The following is a 26,406-nucleotide window of genomic DNA, read 5'->3' as shown; positions in this document are numbered from 1 at the left end:
ATATGGGAAACTAGTGTTTATTTTTTTCAATATATGGCAATGCATTGACCATGTATGGCTAGGCTATATATTAATAAATATAAAATATTTATAAATGAATACAAAAATAGCATTACATGTAATATTCACAAAGTTTTGACCTTTAGTGTGTACATATATTGCACATACATGTTCCCATATAAATGTGAATGTTCACACATACACTCACCTAAAGGATTATTAGGAACACCTGTTCAATTTCTCATTAATGCAATTATCTAATCAACCAATCACATGGCAGTTGCTTCAATGCATTTAGGGGTGTGGTCCTGGCCAAGACAATCTCCTGAACTCCAAACTGAATGTCAGAATGGGAAAGAAAGGTGATTTAAGCAATTTTGAGCGTGGCATGGTTGTTGGTGCCAGACGGGCTGGTCTGAGTATTTCACAATCTGCTCAGTTACTGGGATTTTTCACGCACAACCATTTTTAGGGTTTACAAAGAATGGTGTGAAAAGGGAAAAACATCCAGTATGCAGCAGTCCTGTGGGCGAAAATGCCTTGTTGATGCTAGAGGTCAGAGGAGAATGGGCCGACTGATTCAAGCTGATAGAAGAGCAACTTTGACTGAAATAACCACTCGTTACAACCGAGGTATGCAGCAAAGCATTTGTGAAGCCACAACACGCACAACCTTGAGGCGGATGAAAAGTTATTAAAGACATCGTTAAAATAGTCCAAGTGACTACAGTGGCTCAATCTTAAGTTTATCAAGCGACGAGAATACTTTTTGTGCGCAAAAACAAACAAAAATAACGACTTTATTTCAACTATTCATTTCCTTCTCTTTGGGCCTCTAGTCAGTTAACGTAGTGTGATTCCGTAGAGCTACGTCACACGTAGGCTCACTATTGGCCGACGCTGGTCATGTGCGTTATGCGTGTGACGTACAACAACAGAAGCTTACGCTATTACACTAGTGAACTGACTCGAGGCCCACAGAGAAGGAAATGAATAGTTGAAATAAAGTCGTTATTTTTGGGGGTTTTTGCGCACAAAAAGTATTCTCGTCGCTTGATAAACTTAAGATTGAGCCACTGTAGTCACTTTGACTATTTTAACGATGTCTTTAATAACTTTTCGAGGCCGGCAAGTTCAATCCCTGAAGAAGCCTATGGACTAGTATGGAGGAGTGATCCAGCTCTCAGATTTCATCAAAAATATCTTAATTCGTGTTCCGAAGATGAACGAAGGTCTTACGGGGTTGGAACAACATGAGGGTGAGTAATTACTGACAGAATTTTCATTTTTGGGTGAACTAACCCTTTAACACAATATATTATTCTGTATATTTTCAAATATACTGTTAAACCATTTAATATATTGATCATTCATATATGGGAAATATATTTTCGTTCAGTAAGGGTATGCACAAACAACAGCCGACAATGAACAGCACATAGGAAGGAACTTAAATGATGATTTACTAAAAGATGAACAGCTGTGATGTTTATTGTCAGTTGTTCATAACATAACGGTGACAATTAAAGGTTAATTTTTTACAAAATTCCTAAGCAGTGCCAAAAGGAATTGCTCAAAAGAACAATATTTATATAAAGCCACAAACTGTTTAGAGAAGTCAACCTACAAATGGCTTAAATATAGTTGACAAACTGTTGCTACGGACACAAGGTGATCTCGAGTACAATTAACACTGGCTTTTTGATGATGATGTAAGCCTTCTTTTTTTAAATTGCATGCAAATTACTACCTACATTACTGAAATAGCCATACATAACTGCCATTTAAAAATGTTATTATATTATTGTTTTTACTGTATTTAGTCAAATAAATGGAGCCTTGGTGAGCATAAGATTCCTTCAAACTTCGTTCAAAAAATCTTACTGACCCCAATATTTTGAACGGTGTATATGTAGACTATCTATCTATTGTTTTGGCACAATGTATTTCAGATAAACCAACCCCTAAAATACATAAAAACAACAAACTGTGGTATCCTTGAAGCGAAATGTCTAATTTATAATATTAAGCCTATTAATATTCTATAACCATACTATTCATAATATTAAAACTGTATTTGGTCAAATGTAACAATACATCTTGGTGATCTTACAGAGGGTCATGGCTCCCTAAGATCCCACTGCAGACTGAAAGACTGATATAAACAAGGCAATTACAACGTGTTTTGTCTCAGAATTCTGGGTCATAAAATACAGCACAGTAGACTTCACCACATGCAGCCATAGGAATTCATTCTTTTCTCAGAATAAATAAATAAACAAATACTTGCAGCTGTCTCTCTGACCTACATTTAGCCTCATTCACAAAGCCACATTTGAGTCGACTGAAGGAAAGACGTATCGAGGCGCATTTGAAACTACATTTGATTAATCGTTTTGCTAAAACTTACACACAGTCTTCAGAGAGATGATAATTTTCAGATGCATAACCAATGAGACCAAACAAACTTGCTTATGATACAATTGAAGCTGTAATTGTTGGGCTTTGGGATTATTTTTAGAAATGTTTTCAGATTTGCAATTACCTCAATATTATTTTAAGTTTATGCATGTTGATATATTAGCAATGTGTCACCTAAATGTAATTTTATAGAAAGCTGTATGCAATTACGGACCCACCACAGCTCTACAATGGCTGATTTGGCCATACATAGACACCTGGCATTCCCTAAAAGCATTAGATTATGTGTTAACATAAACATGCCAAAGACAAAGGTTTCATGAAAATAAACCTGAGAGGCACCAGGAAGCTTTCAGCCCATAATGTGCTATCTCACTGAGGGTTTTAATAGCCAGGGAACATAAAGTAAGTGATTTTAAAGTGTATGTATGAATTTTTAAATATGGTGCATGCAAGACTATATGCAATCTTTACTGTACTCTTTAAGCTAAAGCAGCAATACTGACTGGCTACTGGTGTCATTAAATAAGTTAATTATTTAGACCTTGTTCAGACTAAATTAGTTAAAATTTTCTCATTGTGGGGGTAGAATGTTCTGAAAAAGTTTTTATTTAATTGTTATCAAGGCTCACTAAATTAAACAATAATTCATCCAATAATGAAAATGCTGTCATCAACAGACTTTCCTTAGACTTTCTCACAAAGTTTGCAGGTTTTCTCTTGTCTATACAATGGGAGGGGATGGGGATGGATGCTATAAATTTCCAAAAAGGATGATACATGTATCATAAAAGTAGTCCATGATGTCAAGTACTCAAGTACAGTATGCTCCTCTAGTTAGCTAGGAAAAACAGAAGCAAAAAGATGCATCCAAGCCTGCCCTTTCAAGCTCTTTTGTAATTTTGATACCCAAATCCCGAGTTGGACGAGCCATAAACTTTAAAAATGAAGGAGGGGAGAATGATTGCTGCTGTGGCTGCCATTCTTTATTAGTTTTTTCCCCGATCCCGGTCTGAATTCTGACTTGTGATGCAGCCTGAATCATAATCACACCGTGTTCATTCGTTGGCCAGAGAAGAACTGGCCCCCCAACTGAGCCTGGTTTCTCCTAAGGTTTTTTCTCCATTTCTGTCACCTGATGGAGTTTAGGTTCCTTGCCACTGTTGCATCTGGCTTGCTTAGTTGGGGACACTTAATATTCAACAATATTATTGATCTGACTGCACTGACACCGTTGTATGGGAACGTCTAGGTTACTAATGTAACCCCAGGGAACGGAGACTTTATGTCACACTGACGTCATGGGGTCTCGCCTGGGAGCGCATTTATCTCTAAGTGGTAACAGAACGAGCCACAAAACATTGGCCAGTGAGATTTGCATGCCGAGTCACACCTACCCTGACATACGGGTATAAATAGCACCGGCATTACTCACTTCATTCATGTCTTGCTGAGGAGCAGAGACAGAATCCCGGCCATTCAGCGGTGGTTCGGGGCTGTGGCAGGGGGGAAATATCGTTTCTGTTCCCTCCTTCAGGGAACGGAGGTTACATTAGTAACCTAGACATTCTCATTCAGTCATGGGGTCCCTATGGAAGGCGCCATAGCTACTGAACTGTGTTACGAGTGTTGGAGACCCAGATGCTGGCAAGCTGCCCCATGCCCTTTTGGAAACTGCTCTCACAATGCCGTAACCTACCTAGCGAAGTAAGCCCGACAGGTAGTCATCCATACCAAATGGGATGGAAGGGACAGGACTTACTCTGGGGACAATCGAAGCTGACCACACCCTGCCCGAAGGTAGGTAACGTGTGGTGGTACACATACGGACTGACCCATGGGGCAGTACTACATATGAAAGACCTCTGCAGTAGGTCCTACTTAACCAAGGAGGAACTACTACCATGTGCAGAGACATGGCAAAGCAGAACCACCCAGGGAAAGACACTGGTTTACAGAGGGGGAAACCGTATCATGGATAATACACATATGGGATTACCGAACAGGAAATCACAACATATGGGCATCTATATGGCATGCGATGAGTGCTGGGGCCGAACATGAGAAATACAAATTCCCAGAGTAGAGGCAGTGAGTATGGTGCACCCTATGGACTAAACACGTGATGCGCATGTGCACGCCGTCTGCGTTTTTGCGGGTTTGCGTTTTTGAGGTTTGAAGTGAATCAATCAATCAAAACTAACTTTAGCTGGACAATAACTTTATTCTACAGCTGCTGTAAAGCCAAAGCAATCTCTGTTACTGTAATTTCCTATTATTACTGTAAAGCTGCTTTGAAACAATCTACATTGTTAAAAGCGCTATATAAATGAAGGTGACTTGACTTACCTGGCTCCGTGGGTCCTGTGAGTACAGACCCAGTATGGCCCAAAGGTTTTGGAAACTTTTATTGTGAATGTGGGTACCGAGGGCCCCAGGGCCAGCAGCAGAGCAGAAACTAAACTAAACACAAGATTCTCCACCCAGAAGCAGTGCGTTCACCATGTCCTGGATCAGGGCAGCTCCCTCCATCTCTGGGCCACCCGTCCGAGGGCCGCTTTGATGTGCACTTTGAGAGTGTGTCGGTCTGGAAGAGCAGCGTCGCCTTCCTGCGGGTGGCTCGGAGTGGACGGGATGCCTCCGGTCTACCCAGAGCCGGTGCAGCCGCAGGGGGATGCCCGCGGCGACGAGCAGGCTGGGGGCTAGGCTGCGGCAGCTTGGTGGCAGTGTCACGCCGGGGGAGGATGTGCTTTATGGCCTCTGTCTGCTTCTGGACTGCCAAAAACTGCTGGGCAAAGTCCTCAACCGTGTTGCCGAAGAGGCTGGCCTGGGAGATGTGGGTGTTGAGAAAGCAAACTTTGTTGATGTCCTCAGCCAGGTCCAACCAGAGATGAAGTTCCTGGACCACCAGAGTGGACATCGTCTGGCCAGAGCTTCCGTCGTCTTATCCGCCTTGGATGGGAGGCACAGACCAGGTGGAATCCACCTGGTGGCAGCACTTTGCGGGCACAAGTGCACCGCAATTGCACACTCCACCTGTGGAATATCCCCTTAACCCTTGGTGGAGGCAGAAGAACGGCTTCGGGCAGTAAAAGGTCCCTTCCACGTTTTCTGAACCTCCTCATGCAACTGATGCCCACGGCCCGGAAAAGCATGGCCATCAACTCTGAATCGGATTCAGCGTGAGCAACCACCCCAGAGGGGGGCAGCTTAGCTTCCTCATCCTCACCAGAGGACAAAAGCCCACTCCCCGATGCAGCGGTCGACATGTGTCTCACTCTGTGCTCCGGATGAGGATCAGAAGGTGCCTCATGTGAGGAAACCGCACCAACATTCGGTAACTCGATGGCACATAGCATGCTAGAGGAGAGGGTGGTTTGTGGGGGCAGGCAAGACGAAGAAGCTCCCACTGTAGCCATCTCCCAGAGTGCTAACCAGACCCTGAGAACTTCTACTATGAGAAGCGGCGGGGAGCTGGGTAGCAGCAGAGGGGACTCGTGCCTCCGTATTGAAGAAGGAGAGTCGAGACAGTAATGCCAACATGGACATCCTCTCGCAGTGAGAGCATGCACCATCCACGAACGCTCTCTCAGCAAGCTGTTCCCAGGCATGAGAGACAACGAACACACGGACGGATAGACATCTTGAAAAAGACGCGGACGGGCGGTGCTTGCTCTTTTAGCCGAAACGCCCAGGGGCGAATGCTGCAAGCTGGATGCAAACACCGCTGTAAATGTGCCTTCACACCGGCAGAGATATCCCACTACAAGCTGCAGACAAAGTAGCAATTATAATTGCTGTTTTCGGAGTGTTCTCCTAATAGCAATTAAAATTGCTGTTATTTGCTCTTTAGAAATTTACTCTTCAGTAGAGGTGAGTTGGAAAGAGCGATCACTGTGCAACTGCTCGGCTGCCAAGGTTTTTTTTTTCGGTTTTTTTTTTCATAACTGCTTCATAGATTAAATGAAGTAATTTAATAATTGATGATCTTTACAATCGAACTGAATCAACACTAAACTGACTTCAGCTGAACAACAGCCAAAATGCATAATTTTCCAGTTATCACTGTAAAACTGCTTTGAAACAATCTGTATTGTATAAAGTGCCATAGAAATAAAGGTGACTCAACTTAACAACAGCTACATCCCCTTGTCTTGTCGTTAAAGCAGTGCAAATTTTCATACATGAATAATCATTTGAAGCATATTGTATGCTTTATACATAGTGAAAAAAGCCTCTTTTTTGACTAAAGAACTTTGAACACTTTGCAAAATTGTTTTCAACATTGATCATAATAATAAGAAAAGTTCCTGATCAGCAAATCAGAATATTAGAATAATTTCTGAAGGATCATGTGACACTGAAGACTGGACTAATGATTATGAAATTCAGCTTTGACATCACAGGAATAAATTACATTTGAACAGTGTAAATATAGTGCTGCAGTGATGATGTGTTTTTGTAGGCCAACCGGGAAGTTATCACCCTAGACAAAAAACAACTAAGAAAATAAGTTTTGTGATTAACAAAAAGTGTAAGAATCTTACAAGAAATCATAAGTTTAGTTTAGTTTAGTTTGGGGTATAATTTAGTTTTTAGTTTTTTTCTATGCTGTTTATTGTGGTTAGTCCAGGTGTAGCCTTTATACTGTTGACCTGCAAAACTTAGCAGGTTAGGCTGATTATCCAAGGAAGATTATTAGTTAAGCTTGTTAAGAAGTCCCATGCTGGTATTTTCAGTGGGGTATTATCCTCCTTTAATCAAAAATAAATAAGTTCTACTTCCATAGTGGATTGTCTTTTTCACATCTAAAGCTATTATCTTAATAGCATCAAGCTAAGTTCAAACTCAAACTGTACGTTTAACAGCGAAACGCCTTCCACATTTCCACGACATCTGAGAACAGGTTAAATCTGTGTTCAACTGCATTCCCTTCATCCCATGCAGCCTCCAGCCCTCGGCCTCTGAAGACACAGGATGTGCACCCAGGAACAAAGAGCATGGGTGGGATCGAGGCAGGTGGGGGTTGACTGGGGGAGGAAGCGGAAAGGATAGATGACAGGCCCTCTCTGTTTAGCACGCTAAGCATGACTTCTGTCGGTCTTACACATGCAAGTCTTCATTCTCCAGACTATCTGGATATCAGCATCTATTCTGACAAGGAGGAAAGTGCAGAAAACACTTAAACACCATCCTAACAATAGAGACAGACATAGGACGGATTCACAATATTTGGCACTTTGCACTGCCTAACTTTATGTACTTGACTGTAACCAACAATTAAAATCATACAATATTGTCATCATTTGGAAAAACTTTTGAATTGATTTTTATTCAAGTAAAAACCTTTTAGTTACAAAACTAATTTAATGATCAAAAAAGTACTGTAACTGTGCCAAAAATGTTTAAAAGCTTAAAATTTGTAAAATACTGTAACTGTCTGGACCCTTTTCATATAATGGGCAGACAGATAAACTCATTGCATTTTTAAATTGTTGTGTTTTTGTCAACCATTTAACCATGTTACCAAAATATTTAAGAAAAAATAGTGTATACAGTTGAAACCTTTGGGATCAGATCTTTGTGTTTTTGAAAGAAATATTTCATGCTCAGCCAGGCTGCATTTATTAGATTAAAAATAAAAACTATAATACATTATTATAATTTTAAATAACTATATATTAATTTATTCCTGGGATTCAAAGCTGAATTTTCATCATCATTACTCTAGTCTTCATTGTCATATGATTATTTAGAAGTCATTCTAATATGCTGATTTGCTGCTCATGAAACATTTCTTATTATTATCAATGTTGAAAACAGTTGTGCTGCTTAATATTTTCTGAAAACTGCAATGCATTATTTTCAGGATTCTTTGAAGAATCGAAAGTTCAAAGGAGCAGCATTCATTTTAGATCATCTTTTTTAATAATGTAAGATTTTGCTGTCACTTTTAATCAATTTAATGCATCCAATGACTCCACGTTTGCTGTAATGAAGTGCAAAAAGAAAAAGATAGAGAATAAAAATAGTCTTTAATAAAATAAACAAGGAACACTCAAGAGATCATAGGAGCACAAACGAACACAACCACATTAAACTAAGACAATACCGGACAAGGAACAAAGGAAACGTCTCTGTGTCTTACTTGGGAACCCATTTTCACAAAAATGGCCAATGATATTGGTGAGTGGAATTTGTATGCCTAGCCACTTCCCAGACATACAGGGTATATAAGACGGCGGCCAATGCGGCAGATGCCATATGCCCCAGGAGCCTGTTGTCTTCCCCTTAGCATATTTAGGCAGTTCAGCACTGACTGTGCACGCTCGTTCATGAGACGCGCCATCATATTGACTGTGTCCAACTCCATATCCAAAAAAGAGATACTCTGCACAGGAGAGAGCTTGCTCTTCTCCCAGTTGACCCGAAGCCCCAGATGGCTGAGGTGCCTGAGCACCAGGTCTGTGTCCGCACAACAAATCTCGAGAGTGAGCTAGAATGTTGAGAAGGCGACTGCCCACTTCCCTTAACGGGACAAGGGCAGCCTCTGTGACTTTTGTAAAAACACGGGGAGACAAAAACAGCCTAAAGGGGAGGACCTTGAACAGCTAGACCTGACTCTCGAAAGCAAACCAGAGAACTGGTCTGTGTCGAGGCAAAATCGAAGTATGTGGAAGTATGTGTCCTTCAGGTCAATCGCTGCGAACCAATCTCGGGGGCTAACACACGTGAGAATGTGCTTCTGAGTTAAATTCTTGAATGGGAGCCATATCCCACCGCCTTTCTTCGATACGATGAAGTAAAACCTGACTTCATCTCTATGCTGGAGGGACAGGCTGTATAGTGTCCTTCGCCAACAAGACTGCAATCTCCACTCACAGGACAGGCATGTCTTTGCCTGCCACCGAGGTAAATAATAATAATAATTCGTTACATTTATATAGCGCTTTTCTGGGTACTCAAAGCACTTTATATTGAAGGGGGAATCTCCTCAACCACCACCAATGTGCAGCATCCACCTGGATGATGCGACGGCAGCCATATTGCGCTAGAACGTCCACCACACACCAGCTTACTGGTGGAGATGAGACAGTGATGAAGCCAATCAGTATATGGGGATGATTAGGAGGCCATGATGGACAGAGGCCAAGGGGCAAATTTGGCCAGGATGCCGGGGTTACACCCCTACTCTTTTTCGAAGAACATCCTGGGATTTTTAATGACCACAGAGAGTCAGGACCTCGGTTTAACGTCTCATCCGAAGGACGGATAGGACGCTGCTGCTGAACCTGGGGAACGCCTGGAAAACTGAATAGCATAGCTGAGTCTGATTGTCCGAATGAACCAGCTGAATGGGATGGGAAGTGCTAGCCAGGCTCCCTAGCTTCATGCAAGCGGCACCAGAGGGACAACCGATATACCTGAAGAGGGGCAGCGAGGAGTGCTGGGGCTCAACCCGGAAAGCATAGTGTCCCAAAGTAGAGGCGGGGAGTGTGGTGAGACACTTACCCGGCTCCAAGGATCCCACGAGGGGCTACCTAGAGACGAGTGAGGAAGCAGAACGCGACCTCTTGGCGAAAAGGAGGGTTAGAGGCTGAGAGTTAGGACGAGCAGCGTCACTAACTGCCATACTGCACCAGTATGATTCAGAGACTGAGGAAACTACTCTTTTATTGAAAATGTAGGTTGCTAAGTGGAATAGAAATTAACTCTTTTGAAAGAAACTAAATATTCTCCACCCGGCCCTCTTGCAGGGAAGGAGTGGTGCTATCACCACCTCCTGATTCAGTGCAGCTCAGGGCCACTTCGATGGACGTTTGGAGGGTTTAGTGGTGGCCTGAGGGATGTACTGTGTCACCTCCCTTTCTGCGGGGGTGGGGGCTCAACGTTTCGGCCGAGGTGTTGCTTCTGGTGGCGCCAGAGCAGGTGTAGAAGCTGCAGGGGAACACCCTCAGCGACGAGCAGACTGGGGGCCGGCCCTCGGCGGTGGTATTACGGTGGGTCGGATGTGCTTGATGGCCTCCGGCTTTTGTTCAGTTCCTGCATCGACCCCGGCTCAGAACTACCCTCATGCATTTCTTTAAGTGCTTTGGCCTGATGTATCTGCAGGATGGCCATCGCACGCATGGCAGAGGTGGCCTGTCCAGTGGCACTGTAAGCCTTAGGAGCCAAGGGTGATGTCAACCGCGAGCACTCAGGGTAAGGTGGAAGGTTTCACTAAAGCCTGATCCCTGTTGTCCCCCTGGAAAGCATGGCCGTCAACTCTGAAACTAACCACTGTGGCCCTGTGCTGTACAGAGAAAGCAAGCTGGGTGGCAGCAGAGGGGACTCCACCCTTCACAAGGAAAGAGAGTCGTGATCGCAATGTCGTCATGGTCATATTCTCGCAATGAGGACATGAACCACCCATAAAGGCCATGCTCAGCATACATGCGGCCCAAAAGTGTGACAGCAATTGTGGCTGTCAGCGAGGCCAGGAAATGATCGCATCCAGAAACACACAGATGGAAAGGCATCTTGAAAAAGACCCATGATTGCTCTTTTAGGGAAATCTGCTTTTTCACACCAGGAGTCCAGGAGGGAATTGCTACACTTAACTGCATGGGGATGGCAAAACATCGCTGTATGCATCGTAAGTTCTTCCAGCAAGAGAGTTTTGACTCCTCGGCTCTGAAGCAAAAATCTGAATTAATGGATGCAGGCACCACTTTCTATACCTGTATGTCTGGGGGAGTCGCTAGGCATAAAAATTCCACTCACCAATTTCATTGACTTTTTGAAAAGTCAGAGGTGATTGGGGCTACCAAGTTAGACCCCAAATGTCAGTATCGACATAATGTCGAAATTGACTGACAGAAAATGGAACAGAGGGCTTAAATACACAGAGAGGATAATCAAACTGAACAGAAACAGGTGTGAGGGACTAATTAACAAACAAGAAAACTAACTAGAAACTCAGGCAGGCAAAACAGGAACAAAACAGTGAAAAGAAATCAAATGAATATACACGTTACAACTTGCTGAATAAAAGTGATAATTTCTTTCAAAAAAATAATAAAATAAATTAAAATTAAATCTAACGGACCCCCCTGTTTGCCTTTGTTTGTTAATGAATTTTGTTTTTTAATGTTTACTGCTATAGAAAAAAAAATATCACACAAATAAGGATTTTAAAAGATAATTAAGAATTGTCCTACATTTAGGTAACAAGGTTGCATTAATATCTAACCTAAAATAAAATTAACTTAAAGAATATATAAAATAATATACTTATAATGTTTATTCTGACCTCCTAAGATGTATGATTAACATTTTCAGAAGGTTAAGCTCCTCACTGTCAACTGCACTGCAAAAAAAAAGAAAATTACTTTTAAAATTGTTTCTGACCTTAATTTGTGCCCTATTCCTGGAGAATACCATTTGCATCATCTTTTGTAGGCCAGAGTAAAGCAAAGCTGCCACAGCTAAGTGAGCAATTAGCGGGTCAAGGCGATCACTGAATAACCTCTGCTGCAGTGGCGTAACGAGCCAACACTGGGCCCTTATGCAGGATTATCAAGGCGGGCCCCCCTACTACAACACGTGATGACGCAATGTCCACGAGCAGGCTAACATGAATAGGACAGGATAGGATCATAGAGACACAGGCAGCATATAAGAGATGAGATGACTGACAAAATCAGGAGTAGCCTACGCGCAAAAACAAAACAAAAAAAACAAACACTGCTGGTGACGGCGCACCTTGACACATTGTTACTCACTGCTATGACTACACACACATAGGCCTAGGTCCAAATACATAAAAAAAGATGCTCACTTACATTATAGCGGCATTTTACGGGTTTCCTCTGTGCAAGTTGTCGAATTAAATCCTTAAGATCTAGATGGCGCGCACAGGCATTCTCAATTGACAGTATGGCAATTCGCTTCACTCTCTTGCTCCATCTCAATCTCGATCTCCCCCTCCTGTGTCATCTTTTTAAACAAGCTTCCTATTTTTGGTAATTTATTAATTAATTTGTCAAATTCCTCTTTTCGTTTGCGCTTTTGAAAGCCACTTTTGTGTTTGTAATTTGCCGACTCCATATCTGTCTCAAGTTTTTTTTTACTGTTTTGCACGCAATACTCATGTTCACCCGGGGATTCCCCAGTCACAATTCAAAACAAATTACACCAAAATCCATCACTGTTCGTTTCAAACATGTATTTAATGAACAGTAAAATATGTTGTTGTCATTATCTATTCAAATAAATTCGCGAAAAATTTAAATGCGGTCAGACTACAAGTAGTAAAATGCGATAGGGGGCCCCGCCCCCGGCTGTCAATCAATATCTTCCAGTCACGCGGATTGGTCCGGGCCCGTAAGCAACCGCGTACCCTGCTTACCGATAGTTACGCCTGTGCTCTGCTGTACTAATCAGATGTTGAAGAAGAGAAAGCCATTCTCTAGCAGTCCATGAATAAAGAGAACAACAGGGCAAAACACAGGGGAAGACAACCAGTTTATTGGCAGCTGCTTGAGACTATCTTGCTGTGGCAATAGATTTTGCTCACGGTTATGTCAGAGGCTTTCAGCCTGAATCAATAAATGAAGTCAGTGCTCTTAACAAACAGTGGTCGTGCCCTTTCAGATGGTGGGCTGAGAGCAAAGCCTCTCCCCTTACCACCTCCACTCATTCACTGGCAAACAACTGCCATCCTTTACATTAAGCCAATAGAGGTGCTTATGATAATCATCAAATAAAATGGTAGTGGTATTTATTGTGATTAAAGCATCTAAGATCTGCAGTTCAAAGTGAAAATAAATTGTCCCACTCTTGTTAAAATGGACTGAAACGATATACGATACACTATAAAAACACTGGCTGCAGTTGCCAGACCTTTATATTACAAATAGAAAGACAGTTTTTCAAAGATTACAGGATGTGATTTTTAATGGACAAAATTCCATCAAAACACATACATATTCTAAATTAAGGTGGTAGCCTACTCTTTGCTTAATATTTATTAATTATGAACTATTAGTAATTAATATATCTTTTACATTTTTTTTGTATTTTGTAGGTCTTTTATGTGTACTGCCTTGTTAAATATTATGCACATTTTAACCATATGGTAACATATAATACAGTTAATCACTTAACAGACTGTAACATTTTAACTTTTTCAGTTCAAATTACTAAGATGTTTTACAGTGTACATTAACATTTTAATGTAAATAATTTTTTTAACAGAGTTTTGCTTTTTTGGCAATTACATGTTTTGTCTTATTATCAAAGTAATTTATACTTTTTAAAATATATTTAAAAAGTAATTTATAGTACATTTACGTGTATTGTTTTGCTGAGTATTTTGCCAATTTTTACCATATGGTAACATACAATACAGCTGATCAATTAACAGACAGTAGTATTTTTACTTTTTTCAGATCAAAATATGAATACGTTTTACAGCGTACATTAACTTTTTGCAAATACATTACTTTTGGCTTATGACCAACACAAAAAAAAACATCTGAATTCAAAGAGCTAGTTGAGCAAAACATAAAGTCTGTATGTTTGTGTCAGCTAAGGGAACAGCACAGAGACCACAAACTTGATGTTACCTGGCATATGACAAATCTAATTGCTTCCTCATGTCATGCAGGTCAAAGGTCAATTGAATATATCCAGCGATTTGACACATTTAACAATAAAATTGTGTCAATCATTCTGATGTGTCCTGTCTGAAGACTGTTCACAACCAGTAAGACATTCCCTGCCTGATACTGCTCTGATGAAATACTACTACACATTGTTTATGTGCAACTTTATGACTGACTTTATTTTAGTATCACTGATATACTATAGTTATTGTTAATATTTTAAATTAGAAATTGTTTTTAATATGTTTTTATTTTAACTAATTTTATGATTTTTTTATAAGGTTTTGGTTTAGTTTTAGTTTTAGTTATTTTAGTACTTCAACTTTCAACAAAAAATGAGAAATGTTGCTTTGGCAACACACTGAAATAAATGTTTTTTGTTTTTTTTAAGTAATACAATTTTTTTTATGGGATTTGGTTTTAGTTTCAGTTTCAGTTAACAATAATAACCCTGAACTGAGGCAATATTCAAGCATGCTCTCCAAAACTGGTTTAATATGCAACATTGAAAAATCTGATTCTTTTCTTTGTCAATTGGTTTGTTTGTATGGCACATGATCATGAAGTGGTTGGAAATGTTGACCTACTGACCTCTACTCAGTTATATAAATGAGGTTCCCTAGGGCCCCGGTGTATCTGATGGGGCCCAACAAGATAATCAATAATAAGTGCAGATCATTACTCCCGATAGGAAGATCATTTAATAACAATCAAGTGTAGCGTCAGTTCTGGCAGGTCACGTTAGTCAAGCTCGCATCAGCTGACTCTCAGCTGATCCCCGTCTACCTATAGGAATACGACGCCTATCACTGTATACATATTTAAGCTCCTTCAGTATTATCAGCAGCTATCGCGTTTCTCAGGAGCTAATTACCCTCCTCCCTCCCCAGCTCCTCCTCTCATCAGTCAGGATTTGGCATTCTGATCACCCCTGAATCAGAATAAAATTCTCTAATTATGTTGTACATTAAAATTAATTAATGATATCTGCAATACATTCATGTTGGTTCTATTATGTTTGGGGTTATTGCTGCTCTTATCCATGCTAGGCTGCAGGGAGTTCTTGCCCAGAACAGAACCATACCGCCAATCCAAACTGTATGCTAATTGTCAATCGTATTTGACGATAGTGGTCCTGACAGAACTGGGGTCTATTTTCATCAAGACCAACAAACCCTTAGGCTTCCTCTGGTCATACATTTAAAATGACATTGTCCATTTAAATCTCTCTTAAAACTCTATTTGTTGGTATCTTGTAGTGTAGCTAACTTGTATGGCAGAGCTGCTTGACTGCAGTTTTACTTAAACATTACTGGTAGCTTTGCAAACTCCAGTTTCAAAGTAGCTTCTTCAACACTGGAAGGTGCACATAACTGATCCCTGACTACTGTAAATGAGATCAGATCTGCAAAAGGGTAAAAAAAAAAATGATTTTACATGATTTTGATTTCTCAATGATCAAATTAGGTAGCCTATATTTAGAAATGCAAGAGGGTAAAAATTATTTCTTTCTTTACGAAAACATGGAGTTTTGATTTCTAAGTGATCAATGTACAGTATGTACTGTATGTATACGAAGTGTTTTCACACATGATTGTTGGCTGTAATTGGGAAATGATTGTAGCATTTATATATTGCCAAAAGTTTTGGGACGTCTGCCTTCACATGCACATAAACTTTCATGACATCTCATTCCAGATCCGTAGGGTTTAATATGGAGTTGGCCCACCCTTTGCATCTATAACAGCTTCAACTCTTCTGGGAAGGCTTTCCTCAAGGTTTAGGAGTGTGTTTATGCTGTTGTTCCCAATTGCTTTCACTTTGTTACAATACCACAATCAGTTGACCGTGGAATATTTAGTAGTGAGGAAATTTCACAAATGGACTTATTGCACATGGTGGCAACCTATCACTGCACCACGCTTGAGGTCACTGAGCTCCTGAGAGCGGCCCATTCTTCCACCGATGTTTGTAGAAGCGTCTGCATGCCTAGGTGCTTGATTTTATACAACCATGGAAGGGATTGGAACAACTGAATTCAATGATTTGGAGGGGTGTCCCAATACTTTTGGCAACATAGTGTAAATGGCATAGTACCATATATACATAGTATATAGTAACACATAGTACATAGTAACAGTATAAGTGTTACCCGCATTGAAGAAAACATTTGTTTGAAAGTCTAAAGACACTTATAAAGTGCAGTATAACAGCAGCTTTTCTTGAGTAATTGCAGTTTTCTTACAAAAATACACAAAATACAACAAAAACGTTATAGGATTAAAGATGTGCCTTCTATTATTGGATTCCAAATCAATTTAAACGATTGGCCTCTTAACGGATCCCGCACAAGAGACAACTCATTGTAGACATACAAACTGTGATTCAAGTGCTCATATGGGAGGTTCAGATTGGCAGGAGGATTCAAAAGCTACTGAAGAGCTCTGTGATACTCAAACAGTCCCACACAAAGACACTTAAAGCATACAAAATATTCAAAGTGAACAATGAATCAGAAAGAATACTAATTTATTTTAAATGTGGGAAGCACAAGTAGGACGCCAGTGCTGAAATCACTGCACAAGAGATCCATAAAAGAACAATTCTAGAACCAAAGGCTTTTGAAATAAAAAGCACTTCAAGTAACAATAAACCATTAAGGGCTATAAAAATGGTAAACTTGCTTACTGCACCGGAAACTCAGAAATCAACTCTGAATTTTAACGAGCGCATCAGTGCTGATAGCCTGATACAATCCTGAATTAGATTAAGTGCAAAAAAAAAAGAGAGAATTTTTATCTCACAAAAAAGCACTTAGGAGTTGCAGATAATGCAAAACTTTATCACACAAAACATCAACTGCCAGTCAGGCCTGAGGCCTAGTTTCTGGATTTAATGGGGTGTCGATTCAGAGGTAACATGGCTGATAATGCAAGTCCATAGATTTTCAGGGGGTTATATGTTCCTACAACTTTCAAAGAGCAGAAGCAGAATTGATTCTTTCACAACCATGTTTTATTTCATGCAGTGTCTGGCTCTAATGGTCAAAGAACTGACATATGTAAGGAGTTTTTTGTCCGTTTTAATCTAGGAACTCTAAACAGGTTATCCTGGTTACTCCAACATTGGCAGCTAGCCAGTAACAGATAGGATCTTTCTTAGCTTTAAGTCGCCTTTCAAGATGAACTCAAACTTATCAAGTACTGATAGAATATGTGAAAAATAACAAGTATTAATCCTAACTTGGAATTCACAAATATTCATTTAGGACATGTTCATTCATTATAAAATAACTAACTTATTGATTATACAACTTGAAATGCTAAAAAAAATGTATTTGTAGCAGTTATGTTCAGTTTGGTTTCATTGTTACTGTCTTCTGTTCCTTTTTAGCCTGTCTTAGTTCTTAGTGTTCTTTGTTCTCATTTTCCCGCCACTAGTTAGTCTTCTTGGTTACTCATTGACTAGATCACACCTGATAGTATTCAGTTCTGTATCTTGTGTAAATATAAGCCCTTCAGTTCCTTCTGTTCCTTTGTCCGTTATTGTTTGCACAAGGCACAGTTTCGTACAGTTTGTACCTTTGTGGATTTCCTGAGTTTGATTATTTTAATAAATCTGCTACCATTTCATCCTTTGTGCCAATCTCTTCATCATTATCGGACTAGAACGTGACAGAATAACGGACCTCAAAAGAAAATCAAAGTCGCAGCTATCAATGTTGCGCCACAAAGCTGTAAAGGACCGAATAATCATTTTATTTTCCAGGATGGCAGAAGCTTAGAGGACTATATGGAGGAGTTTCTTAACATCTGCCACCAAGCAACATGCGATGAGCTGACCCTAATGGAAGGTTTTCCTTGTGGGCTGGAAGACATCCGCCCTGTGATGCCCAAGGGCGACACCTGCTGGAGTTTGGAGGAATACATCAATTTCACTCTATGGGTGGACGGATAGTCCCTTTGCTGTCGGCAAGGTGGAGGAGAACATCGCCAACGTTTAGCCCCACCCCCACCCAACATCCATCGTCATGTCACTGAATCCAGAGCCCAGCCAGCCATCAACCCCATGCACAAACATTTGTCCAGAGCCCACCACAGACGGGGAGCTCACGCCTGCCGCAATGAACGAGCCAGAGCCTAAGTTGAGGACAGAGCCAACCATCGCCCGGAGTCCCAGCCCCACTGTGAGTCTGACCGGGTGTGTGAGCCTGACCGGGTGTGTGAGCCGGCACAACCGTGCATCGCCGTGGGACTTTTAGTGGAGTTCAAGGGTATGGAAGAAAACCCTGCCCATAATCCTGCCACTGAGGTTGAGCTAAAACTGAATCTCCCGTCTCGAATGGTCCCGCCCAGAACTATGTCTCCAATGTCGTCTTCATCAAAAAAACACTTTAATTTTCTTATAATATACATTGCATATCACCTCATTTTTCAGAGTCTGAAAACAGTTTGTTTGAAGATTCAAGCTGTTTCTCAATATGCGTTCTTCAGCGATCTTGTGTCCTTGTGTTCTCGCTCTACGTCATCATCAACCGCTCGAAGTTCAATTCCAATAGTCAAGAACGCAAGTACAGTGGAAGCATGAAAGTGCCCGGATGTGTTCTTGATATCGAGGATGCATCGAATGCAGACTTGAGATTATCGAACCATCAGAAATCCCAGAAGACACTGCAGGCGGTCGACATACGGAAGTCGGTAAGCTTTAAACTTCTCGTTCTCACTTAAGAGATGCCCGCTGCAAATACATGACGGCTCGTGAAAGTAAACATTTGTCTGTTTGTTTTGCTTAATTTTGATAAAGTGATAGCCTGAAGAAAGCCTGCAGTAATTTTTATTGGCATATAAAAAAAAATCTTAACATTGACAAAGCATAGGTTACACACAGGCTAGGCCTACTCATTTTCATAAATACACACGGTAAAATAAAAAGATATAAAATTATATTAAAATAATGTCTATAATAATATGAAAGAAATGTTTTAATAGGTTGTGAGATTTGTTTGTGATGTTATGTTGTATTAATTGTCCATTAGCAGCTACTTATAATATGCTGGGACGGTCAGCTGAGCAACAAGACTGCAGCACATATCAATTCTTACAAGGATGCGTGTCCTCGCGTCCTTCCGAATTCGTTCTTTCAAGGTCGCCTGGCAAGACCGGTCTCCATGAGAACGCAAGTGCGTTCTTTGCGTTTTTGGATTTGAGAAACAGCCTCAGTCTCTTTGAACCACAACTTTCCGAGAGCTTACTATGCTCTGATTGGTCAGATGGCCCAGTATGTTGTGATTGGTCTACTGCTTACAGCGCATGTTGGACACAAAACTCCTATTACCATATCAGAATCTCAGCTCCGGAGTTTTCCTCAGCGCTTGATACACAGTAATACAACGATGGCGTCGGTTTTACCATATCAACTCCAGCATGAGTCCTCATCCTCTTGAAGTGCACGCAAAGTTGATTGAAAACAGCACCTTCTCGACATGTCGCTAATATGAACTTAACTCTTCCAGACCTCAGCTACAATTAAAAGGTCAAAGTAGACGTTGTTCGCCTATAGAGATCATAGACTGGCATAATGAAAATTGTGTTACATTGTTATGCAAGTATGTAACAGTAAGTGAAACTGGAATTGCTGACGACTCCTTTCAGTAGTTCCGAATCGATTCTTTGTTTTAGGAGACAATAACTTTATTTGTAATACACTTTGATCTATAAAACTTTGCTAGCAAACTAACAAAATGCTTTTATCTTAAAGTCCCCCTGTGGTGAAAATCCAGCTTTTAATGTTGTTTATATGTCTATGTGCTGTTTTTAATATTTTTAATATGAATTTACACATGGTTTGTCTCAAAGCATAAGTCAACACCATTGCTAAGTATTTTCTACTTACAACTGCAGTGAACCAAAGACAGTTTTAAAAAACGCGGTTTGAAATCGCTGGTGTTTCTGACGTCACAAACTACCTTATAAGTTAACCAATCAGATCAACGTGCAGGTGGGCTTTAGCATATCATTAACAGCGAACTAGCAGGGGAGTCTCAAAAGATTCCAGGTTATCCCGAAATGTGTTTTGTTGATTTTTGTTATGATGTATATTACGATTGTATGATGTATGATGCCTTTCCGGTATATATTTTTGTTATGATGTATAATATTACGATTGTATGATGCCTTTCTTGTTGTTCAAAGCGTTTCTGATGATTGGCGAACTGATAGGGCAGACTGAGATGGCGAATGGGAACATAGTTTGTGTAACATTAGCAACACACTATTAGCTGTTTGATAACATAGTCAAGCAAAAAAACTAATATTAATTTCCATTAAAGCTGCTCCTCTTTGTCGCCATCTCTGTTCGAAATCTGCAATTGCAGTCATTCGCGGAATTATCAACTTTACGTGAGTTGTACTTCGACACCCTCGACATGGCACAGCGCGGATGAACACAATGTTTGAGGAGACTGTGAGGCTGTCAGTCACCGCACCGGTGTGGATACTGGCATTCAGAATCACATTATTTTTGGAAGTATGACCAACATAATCATTTTCACCGGAAAATGTCATCTGAACTAGTAAGAAACATCCACTTTTGTTCTGATTCTGACATTGCAGTAAATCGCGCTGATTAAATCTAACAATCGCTTATAAGTTATCATATCACACAAAACCGTGCAAATTATACTTTGTTCTCAAATTGTTAATGTTAACAGCGTCAGCATTGCGTGACTACATGTAATGTCCTTCCGATATGTATCCTTGTTTTCGCATGGGCCGGTTGCAGTCTCTTTTTTTCTGTAAAACGTTAGCCACTCCGAAGTCCGAACGAAGTCTTTTGCATTTTACAGCGGGTGAATCTGTTGTCACTGGTGATTGTCGTTTGAACCTTTCTGGATCCGCCATCAAATTGAGAAAAGGCTATAAATCTCCACCTAAAACAACCTCACACGGAATATAGCCTACTAGCCGAGAAATAGTTACAAATTGCTATGAAACTGCATTGGGCACATCATTCTCCATTCAACATTCAAACAGAATGTCACATTCTGGTAAGGTAAAACTCTGTAAAACTCTCTTCAAAATGTTCTAACATTCTTTTTACGCATAAACTGAACATAGAGGCCTGTGCTTTTGTTTAAAAAGACTGTATTTTGCTGGATATTTTTGGTGATTCTGAATGATGTGGTTTACCAATTCACCAATCCATAAACTGACACTCACATTTTTACCAGCTAACACACACATTCTACCCTCCTTTTCTCAGCTTTCAGAGGCAGAAATTTCCAAACTCCTCCTTTCCAATTGCCCTACTACCTGTCCGCTTGATCCTATTCCCACTAATCTACTTCAAGCCACAACACTGATGGAAGCACTGAAAGTTAAAGGTTTAAAAATATGTCCTATTTTAATAAAGGATATTGCCTAAGAGATGGGTTGTAACTAGCTCAATTATAAAGCCAGATTCCCCCCCCCCCCAATTTTTTTTGCAGCAATGCCATATAAGAACTATTTTGGGTTTTTCAAAGATCCTAACAGTAAACAGTAGGGGTGTAACCAGGGGTTGAAGTGGGCCGGAACGGTCCGGAACTGTGTTCCGGCACCTCAGATATATGAATAAATAAATAGATTCATTAATCTCAACGAATCTCGCTGGTCCCGAGATGGGCCGACCGACCGACCGACCTCCCTTCCTCCCCACTGAACGCGAGCGATTACAAATGCGTGAAATGCACTCACGGTGGTTGAGCGCAGTAAAGTTAGTTTTAGGTTCGATATTTCGCTGGACATTTGGTTTCCCTTGCCACTGTTCTATAGGGTCGGCACGCAGTCTTACAAAGATATCAATAGCAGGATTAGTTTTAACATTATGTAACCATTGTACATCGACATTAAATATATATAGTAATGTGGGCTGGTGGTGTGGCTACAGTGCCAGGGCTCAATTTTTGTCCCAGTGTTCAGCAATTTTAACATATATCGTCATCATATCAGTGTTGATGGACCAAAATAAAACCATTAAAATATCAAGTAAATCAGTATTGTGATACTTGGTGCCAGTGACACTCTTGTCCCAAAAAGTATTGCTATACCACGATACTCAATATGTTGTCCCACGGTGAGACATTTTTCCCTGTTGCACCTACACAAAATTTGAGGGTTCCCCCACCTGCCAAATCCCACTTTAACCACTGGGTGTAACAGTACATGTTTTCTTCCCAAACCTTCACGGTACAGATGTCAGAGTTCGGTGCATATAGTCAGACAACGAAAACAGTCAGTCACAGGCGATCCACACTCTAATCCAGAAGGGGGCACGCGTAATGCAACACTGTTTGCTAACCGCCACAACAACAAGAGACGTGCACCAACCCAAAACAAGAGTTCAGATGGCACGCAAGAGCTTGCTGTGGGGCTGCAAAAAAGCCACTGTTTCGATTATTTTTTAAAAATTGAAACACACTCCACTAACTTCATGAAAAAGGAAACCGGGATGGCAGAAAGAGGCATCCTGTCTGCTTTCTTTATTTTACAAAAGCACAATGTTTCGTTTTTATTGTGAGCGTTGAGTGTACACAAATAAAAATAGACTGAACCGACTCTCTTAAGGGGGGACTAAATGCCGGTAGGTGGAACAAACTGTAATTGGGGATATGTTGCTTTTTGTACCGAACTCATATCGAAACGTGACCCCAAAACCAAGGTACGTACCGAACCGTGATGTACCGTTACACCCCTAGTAAACACTTCTTAAAATAACCATTTTCCTCACTGTGAAGAACATTTCAATAATAAGAAAAAACGTTTTACACCTTAAAGAGCCTTTTGTGCAATCAAGGTTCAGTGGATGTTAAAACTTCTTCAAAGAACCACAGATGCCAATAAAGAAAAATTGTAATCATGTAGATGATTTTGATGAATGAACTGTTGAGTTATATCATAAAGCTTTGGGCTTTGAACACTGACCACCAGGCTCACAATCCTGCTGAGAGTTTAGAAACAGTGGGTATGTCCTGGTCAAATGTGTCCTTGTGTGAAGTGTCAAATATCAATGGAAATGGCACTATGCCAAAACAGTTTGATACCTCCACCAACCTCTAAAACCTTCAAAGAGAAGGTTTCTTTATTCATTAAAGAAAATGAATAACAGATTAAACAAATGGGTTACATTTAGGCAGTGGTTTCTGAAGGGTAGCAATTTTGTTCCTGCTTGGGTCACAGAGAGGAGGGGATACAAATGCAACTGACCATTTGGCTAATTGTCCATTTAGCATAGCAAATAGGCTGTGCTGTGCAAGTGCTCAAGAGGGCAGGTCCAAATCCAGCCCGTGTCCCAATCACATTCTCCTCCTCCACTTACCTGTCCAGTTTCACTGTTTTCAATTGAAATAATACAACACTGTTTTTTTGTTTGTTTTTTTCAACTGTAAAATGCTAGTTAAAACCTGCTAATTGGTTAACAGTAACTTCCCTTAGGCTACTATATACGGGAAAACTGTAATAGATCAAGTCTTACATTTCATCTAATTCTTCAGTAAAATATTGTTAAATGTACCGTTTTTGCATGCAAAAAGAACAAATAATAATAATTTACAGTGAAAAGCTGTAAACTGACATAATATGAGTTTGCTGGGTTTTTTTCTTCATTTTAATAATTATGTTTCTTCTTAGTTTTTTGTTATCAGTTATGTACATTGAGCTGTATGTTACATCTTATGTTGTTAAATTTATGTTCATTGCATTATTTTAGTGTCATGTGATGATGGTGTTTTGTTTTGCACCGTATGCATTGCAAACTGACAGTAGCTAACTGACTGCGTTGAGCCACTGTGATGTTAAATGGGCAATTACATCTAGAACATAGAATAAAGAACAAACCAATAATAAAAAAAAAAACACTGAGCAATTGTACTGTACAATGTCCTCCTGTAGCAGCTAATCCATCTGAAACACACGGCTTACCTTGTGCCTTTATCACCCATCGCGAGGACCTGCGTGTTCCACAGAAACTCTTCTGCTAGTGTGGAAAAAGATGAGGGGTTGTCGAGAAAAGAGAGGGGGGCAGAGCCGATGGAAAACAGGAGGATGGAGAGAAAGACTGAAAGAAAGATAATTTACTACGCTGCGTTATAGAACCGCTGTCACTTAGGCAGCTCTCCTTGCGGTTTGAGAGCTTTCCAGATGAATCCAATTAAAGGAGCATCTTCCACTGCCGCTTGCCAACAGACAAACCCCGCGTTTCCAAATAAAACAAGCGAAAGCCGGCGATTCTTCGCTGCCTTCCTGTTCTGCTCTGGTTTAAGAGTCCTTCAGGTGGGAATTTATAATAAAAAAATAAATGCTGTTGTGTAGATCCTAAAGCTATAGAAGCGTCCGTTTGATATCCACACTGCCTCCGTCTACCAGAGCTCTCACCCTCCCTTCCGCTGTGCGTATTCTCTCTCCTTCTCTCACTAACATACACTCACTGTCTCTCCTCCTCACTGGGTGTGTGAGGGTATGTGTGTGTGCGGGTGCTGAGTTGAGGTGAGTGGGTGATGATGATACTCTCCAACGCAGAGCAGATATAATTCTCAGCTCGCCATCACTGTGTGAAACGAGCGCGCGCGCTGTCTGTCGCCGAGGCGACGGATGAAGCATTATTTAAATCTTGACTTTGACATAATTTAAAGTGGGGTCGCATTTCAGTTCTAAACTCCCTTAGCAATAAATCAATATTGGACAGGATAAAGCATACAATCAGCCATTGAGTGGGTTTAAGATGGTTTTATTAATTGAGAAAATCATCCGAGATTTTTATCACGTGAGTGTTTATCGAGTGTTTATCACGTTTTTTTTTTTTTAAAGAGTTGTTACTGGCAGCCTAAAGTATCAGTATCAAGTTATAAATTCGTTTCATTCAGGAACTGAAATTAAGATTTCTAAAAAATAAAAATAAAAAGATCATCAACCCAATGGGTTACATTGCTATGGAAGTTTGTTTCCGCCACAAAAAAAAAAAAAAAGGAAGTTATGACTTTTGATCTTACAATTCAGTGTTTTTCTCTCAAAGTTGTGTGAAATAAACTTGCAATTGCGAGAAAAAAGTCAGAATTGCGATAAAAAATTAAGAATTGCGAGAAAAAAGAATTACGTGAAAAAAGTTAGAATTGCATAATATAAAATCGCAATTGCGAATTATAAAGTCAGAATTGCGAGACATTTTTCTCACAATTCACCCTTTCGCTGGGAGTTTGATTGACAGGCGATCTGACCAATCATAATCCCGCCATCCGCCATTTTGTCCGACTAAGCAGTCAGGAGAGTTAAGCCTAGTTCACACCACATGATTTTAAGCCCGATTTAAGACCGATTTGCAAATCGTTGAGCTCGCCGACAGGTCATGGTGTTATCGCGTGCAAATCGCAGGGGATTAGGCATGTTCGCGCGTTGTGTTCTTCTTCGTCTTCTTCGCTGGGTATTGGCGCGCGTGCTGTTTCGCATCATTTCCGGTTCGTTTTATCGCGTGATTTTTCGTGACAAAACGTGGTTTGTAGACAATATAGAATCGTTGGGTGACAGAGTTGTTGTCAACTCGTGTAGTGCGTTACCTCCTGTTGAGGATCAATCACGTTGTGTCGTGTGGTGTGAACTAGCTCAACAACTTGAACACTCCTGATTTCACAGAGAGCAAGTCATGTAGTGTGAACCGCACAGTTCAGCCCGTTTTAAAATCATGTAGTGTGAACTAGGCTTTAGTAGATTAACGCCGGTGAACTTGAACTTGAAAAACGGTGTGTACTGATGTCTTTCCGCGGTTGAAACAACATTCTTTCTGATGTTCATTCATGTTTATTTGATACTATAAATGAACTAAGGATTGATCGGTTCACAAGCAGCTTTAACTGAGGTGCTACAGCGATCTGTCATGATGACACATTAAACTAAAGAGTCACAAAACGGTAATTATTGTTAAAATTTCTTAACGAAAAGACAATATTTGAAAGCTGAGACTTTGTTTCATATCAAAAGTAACCTGCTCTGTCCTGTCTGTCGCGCGTTGTCCATGTCCTCTCTGTTCCACGATGTATATATATTGAGAACTAATGTGTACTGTGTAGCGTGAGAGTGCTGTGGCTTGTCGGACGTATAGCAACAGTATAAAGAGGGCAGGTCTTTAAATGGTCAATTGCGAGTTTATAGCCCCTTTCACACAGCAATCCTGGTAAATTACCGCAAAATTATCAGAATGACTTTACCGGTAAATGTACAAATATGCTGTTCACACAAGCAACGGCGCTCTAGCTTTTTACCGGTAAGAGACCATTCACACATCAGCAGCAAAATACAGGTAAATTCTGTGA

General features: G+C 40.5%; 1 protein-coding gene across 1 annotated transcript in view; it reads right to left on the bottom strand.

Annotated features, from left to right (window-relative positions):
* arrb1 (arrestin, beta 1) overlaps positions 1 to 24,512 on the bottom strand; it is a 56,641-nt gene extending 32,129 nt beyond the window's left edge. Inside the window, exon 1 of the mRNA XM_056262554.1 lies at positions 24,026 to 24,512. Within this exon, the coding sequence (XP_056118529.1) occupies positions 24,026 to 24,045 (20 nt within the window). The 5' untranslated portion in view covers positions 24,046 to 24,512. The remainder of the gene's footprint in view (positions 1 to 24,025) is intronic.
* Between the last annotated feature and the right edge of the window lie 1,894 nt (positions 24,513 to 26,406).

Source organism: Rhinichthys klamathensis, unplaced genomic scaffold, assembly GCF_029890125.1.
Source record: "Rhinichthys klamathensis goyatoka isolate OS25496 unplaced genomic scaffold, OSU_Roscu_1.1 h1tg000194l_1, whole genome shotgun sequence".
In the NCBI taxonomy this organism is placed as follows: domain Eukaryota; kingdom Metazoa; phylum Chordata; class Actinopteri; order Cypriniformes; family Leuciscidae; genus Rhinichthys; species Rhinichthys klamathensis.
This window is presented reverse-complemented; position numbering and strand designations above follow the sequence as displayed.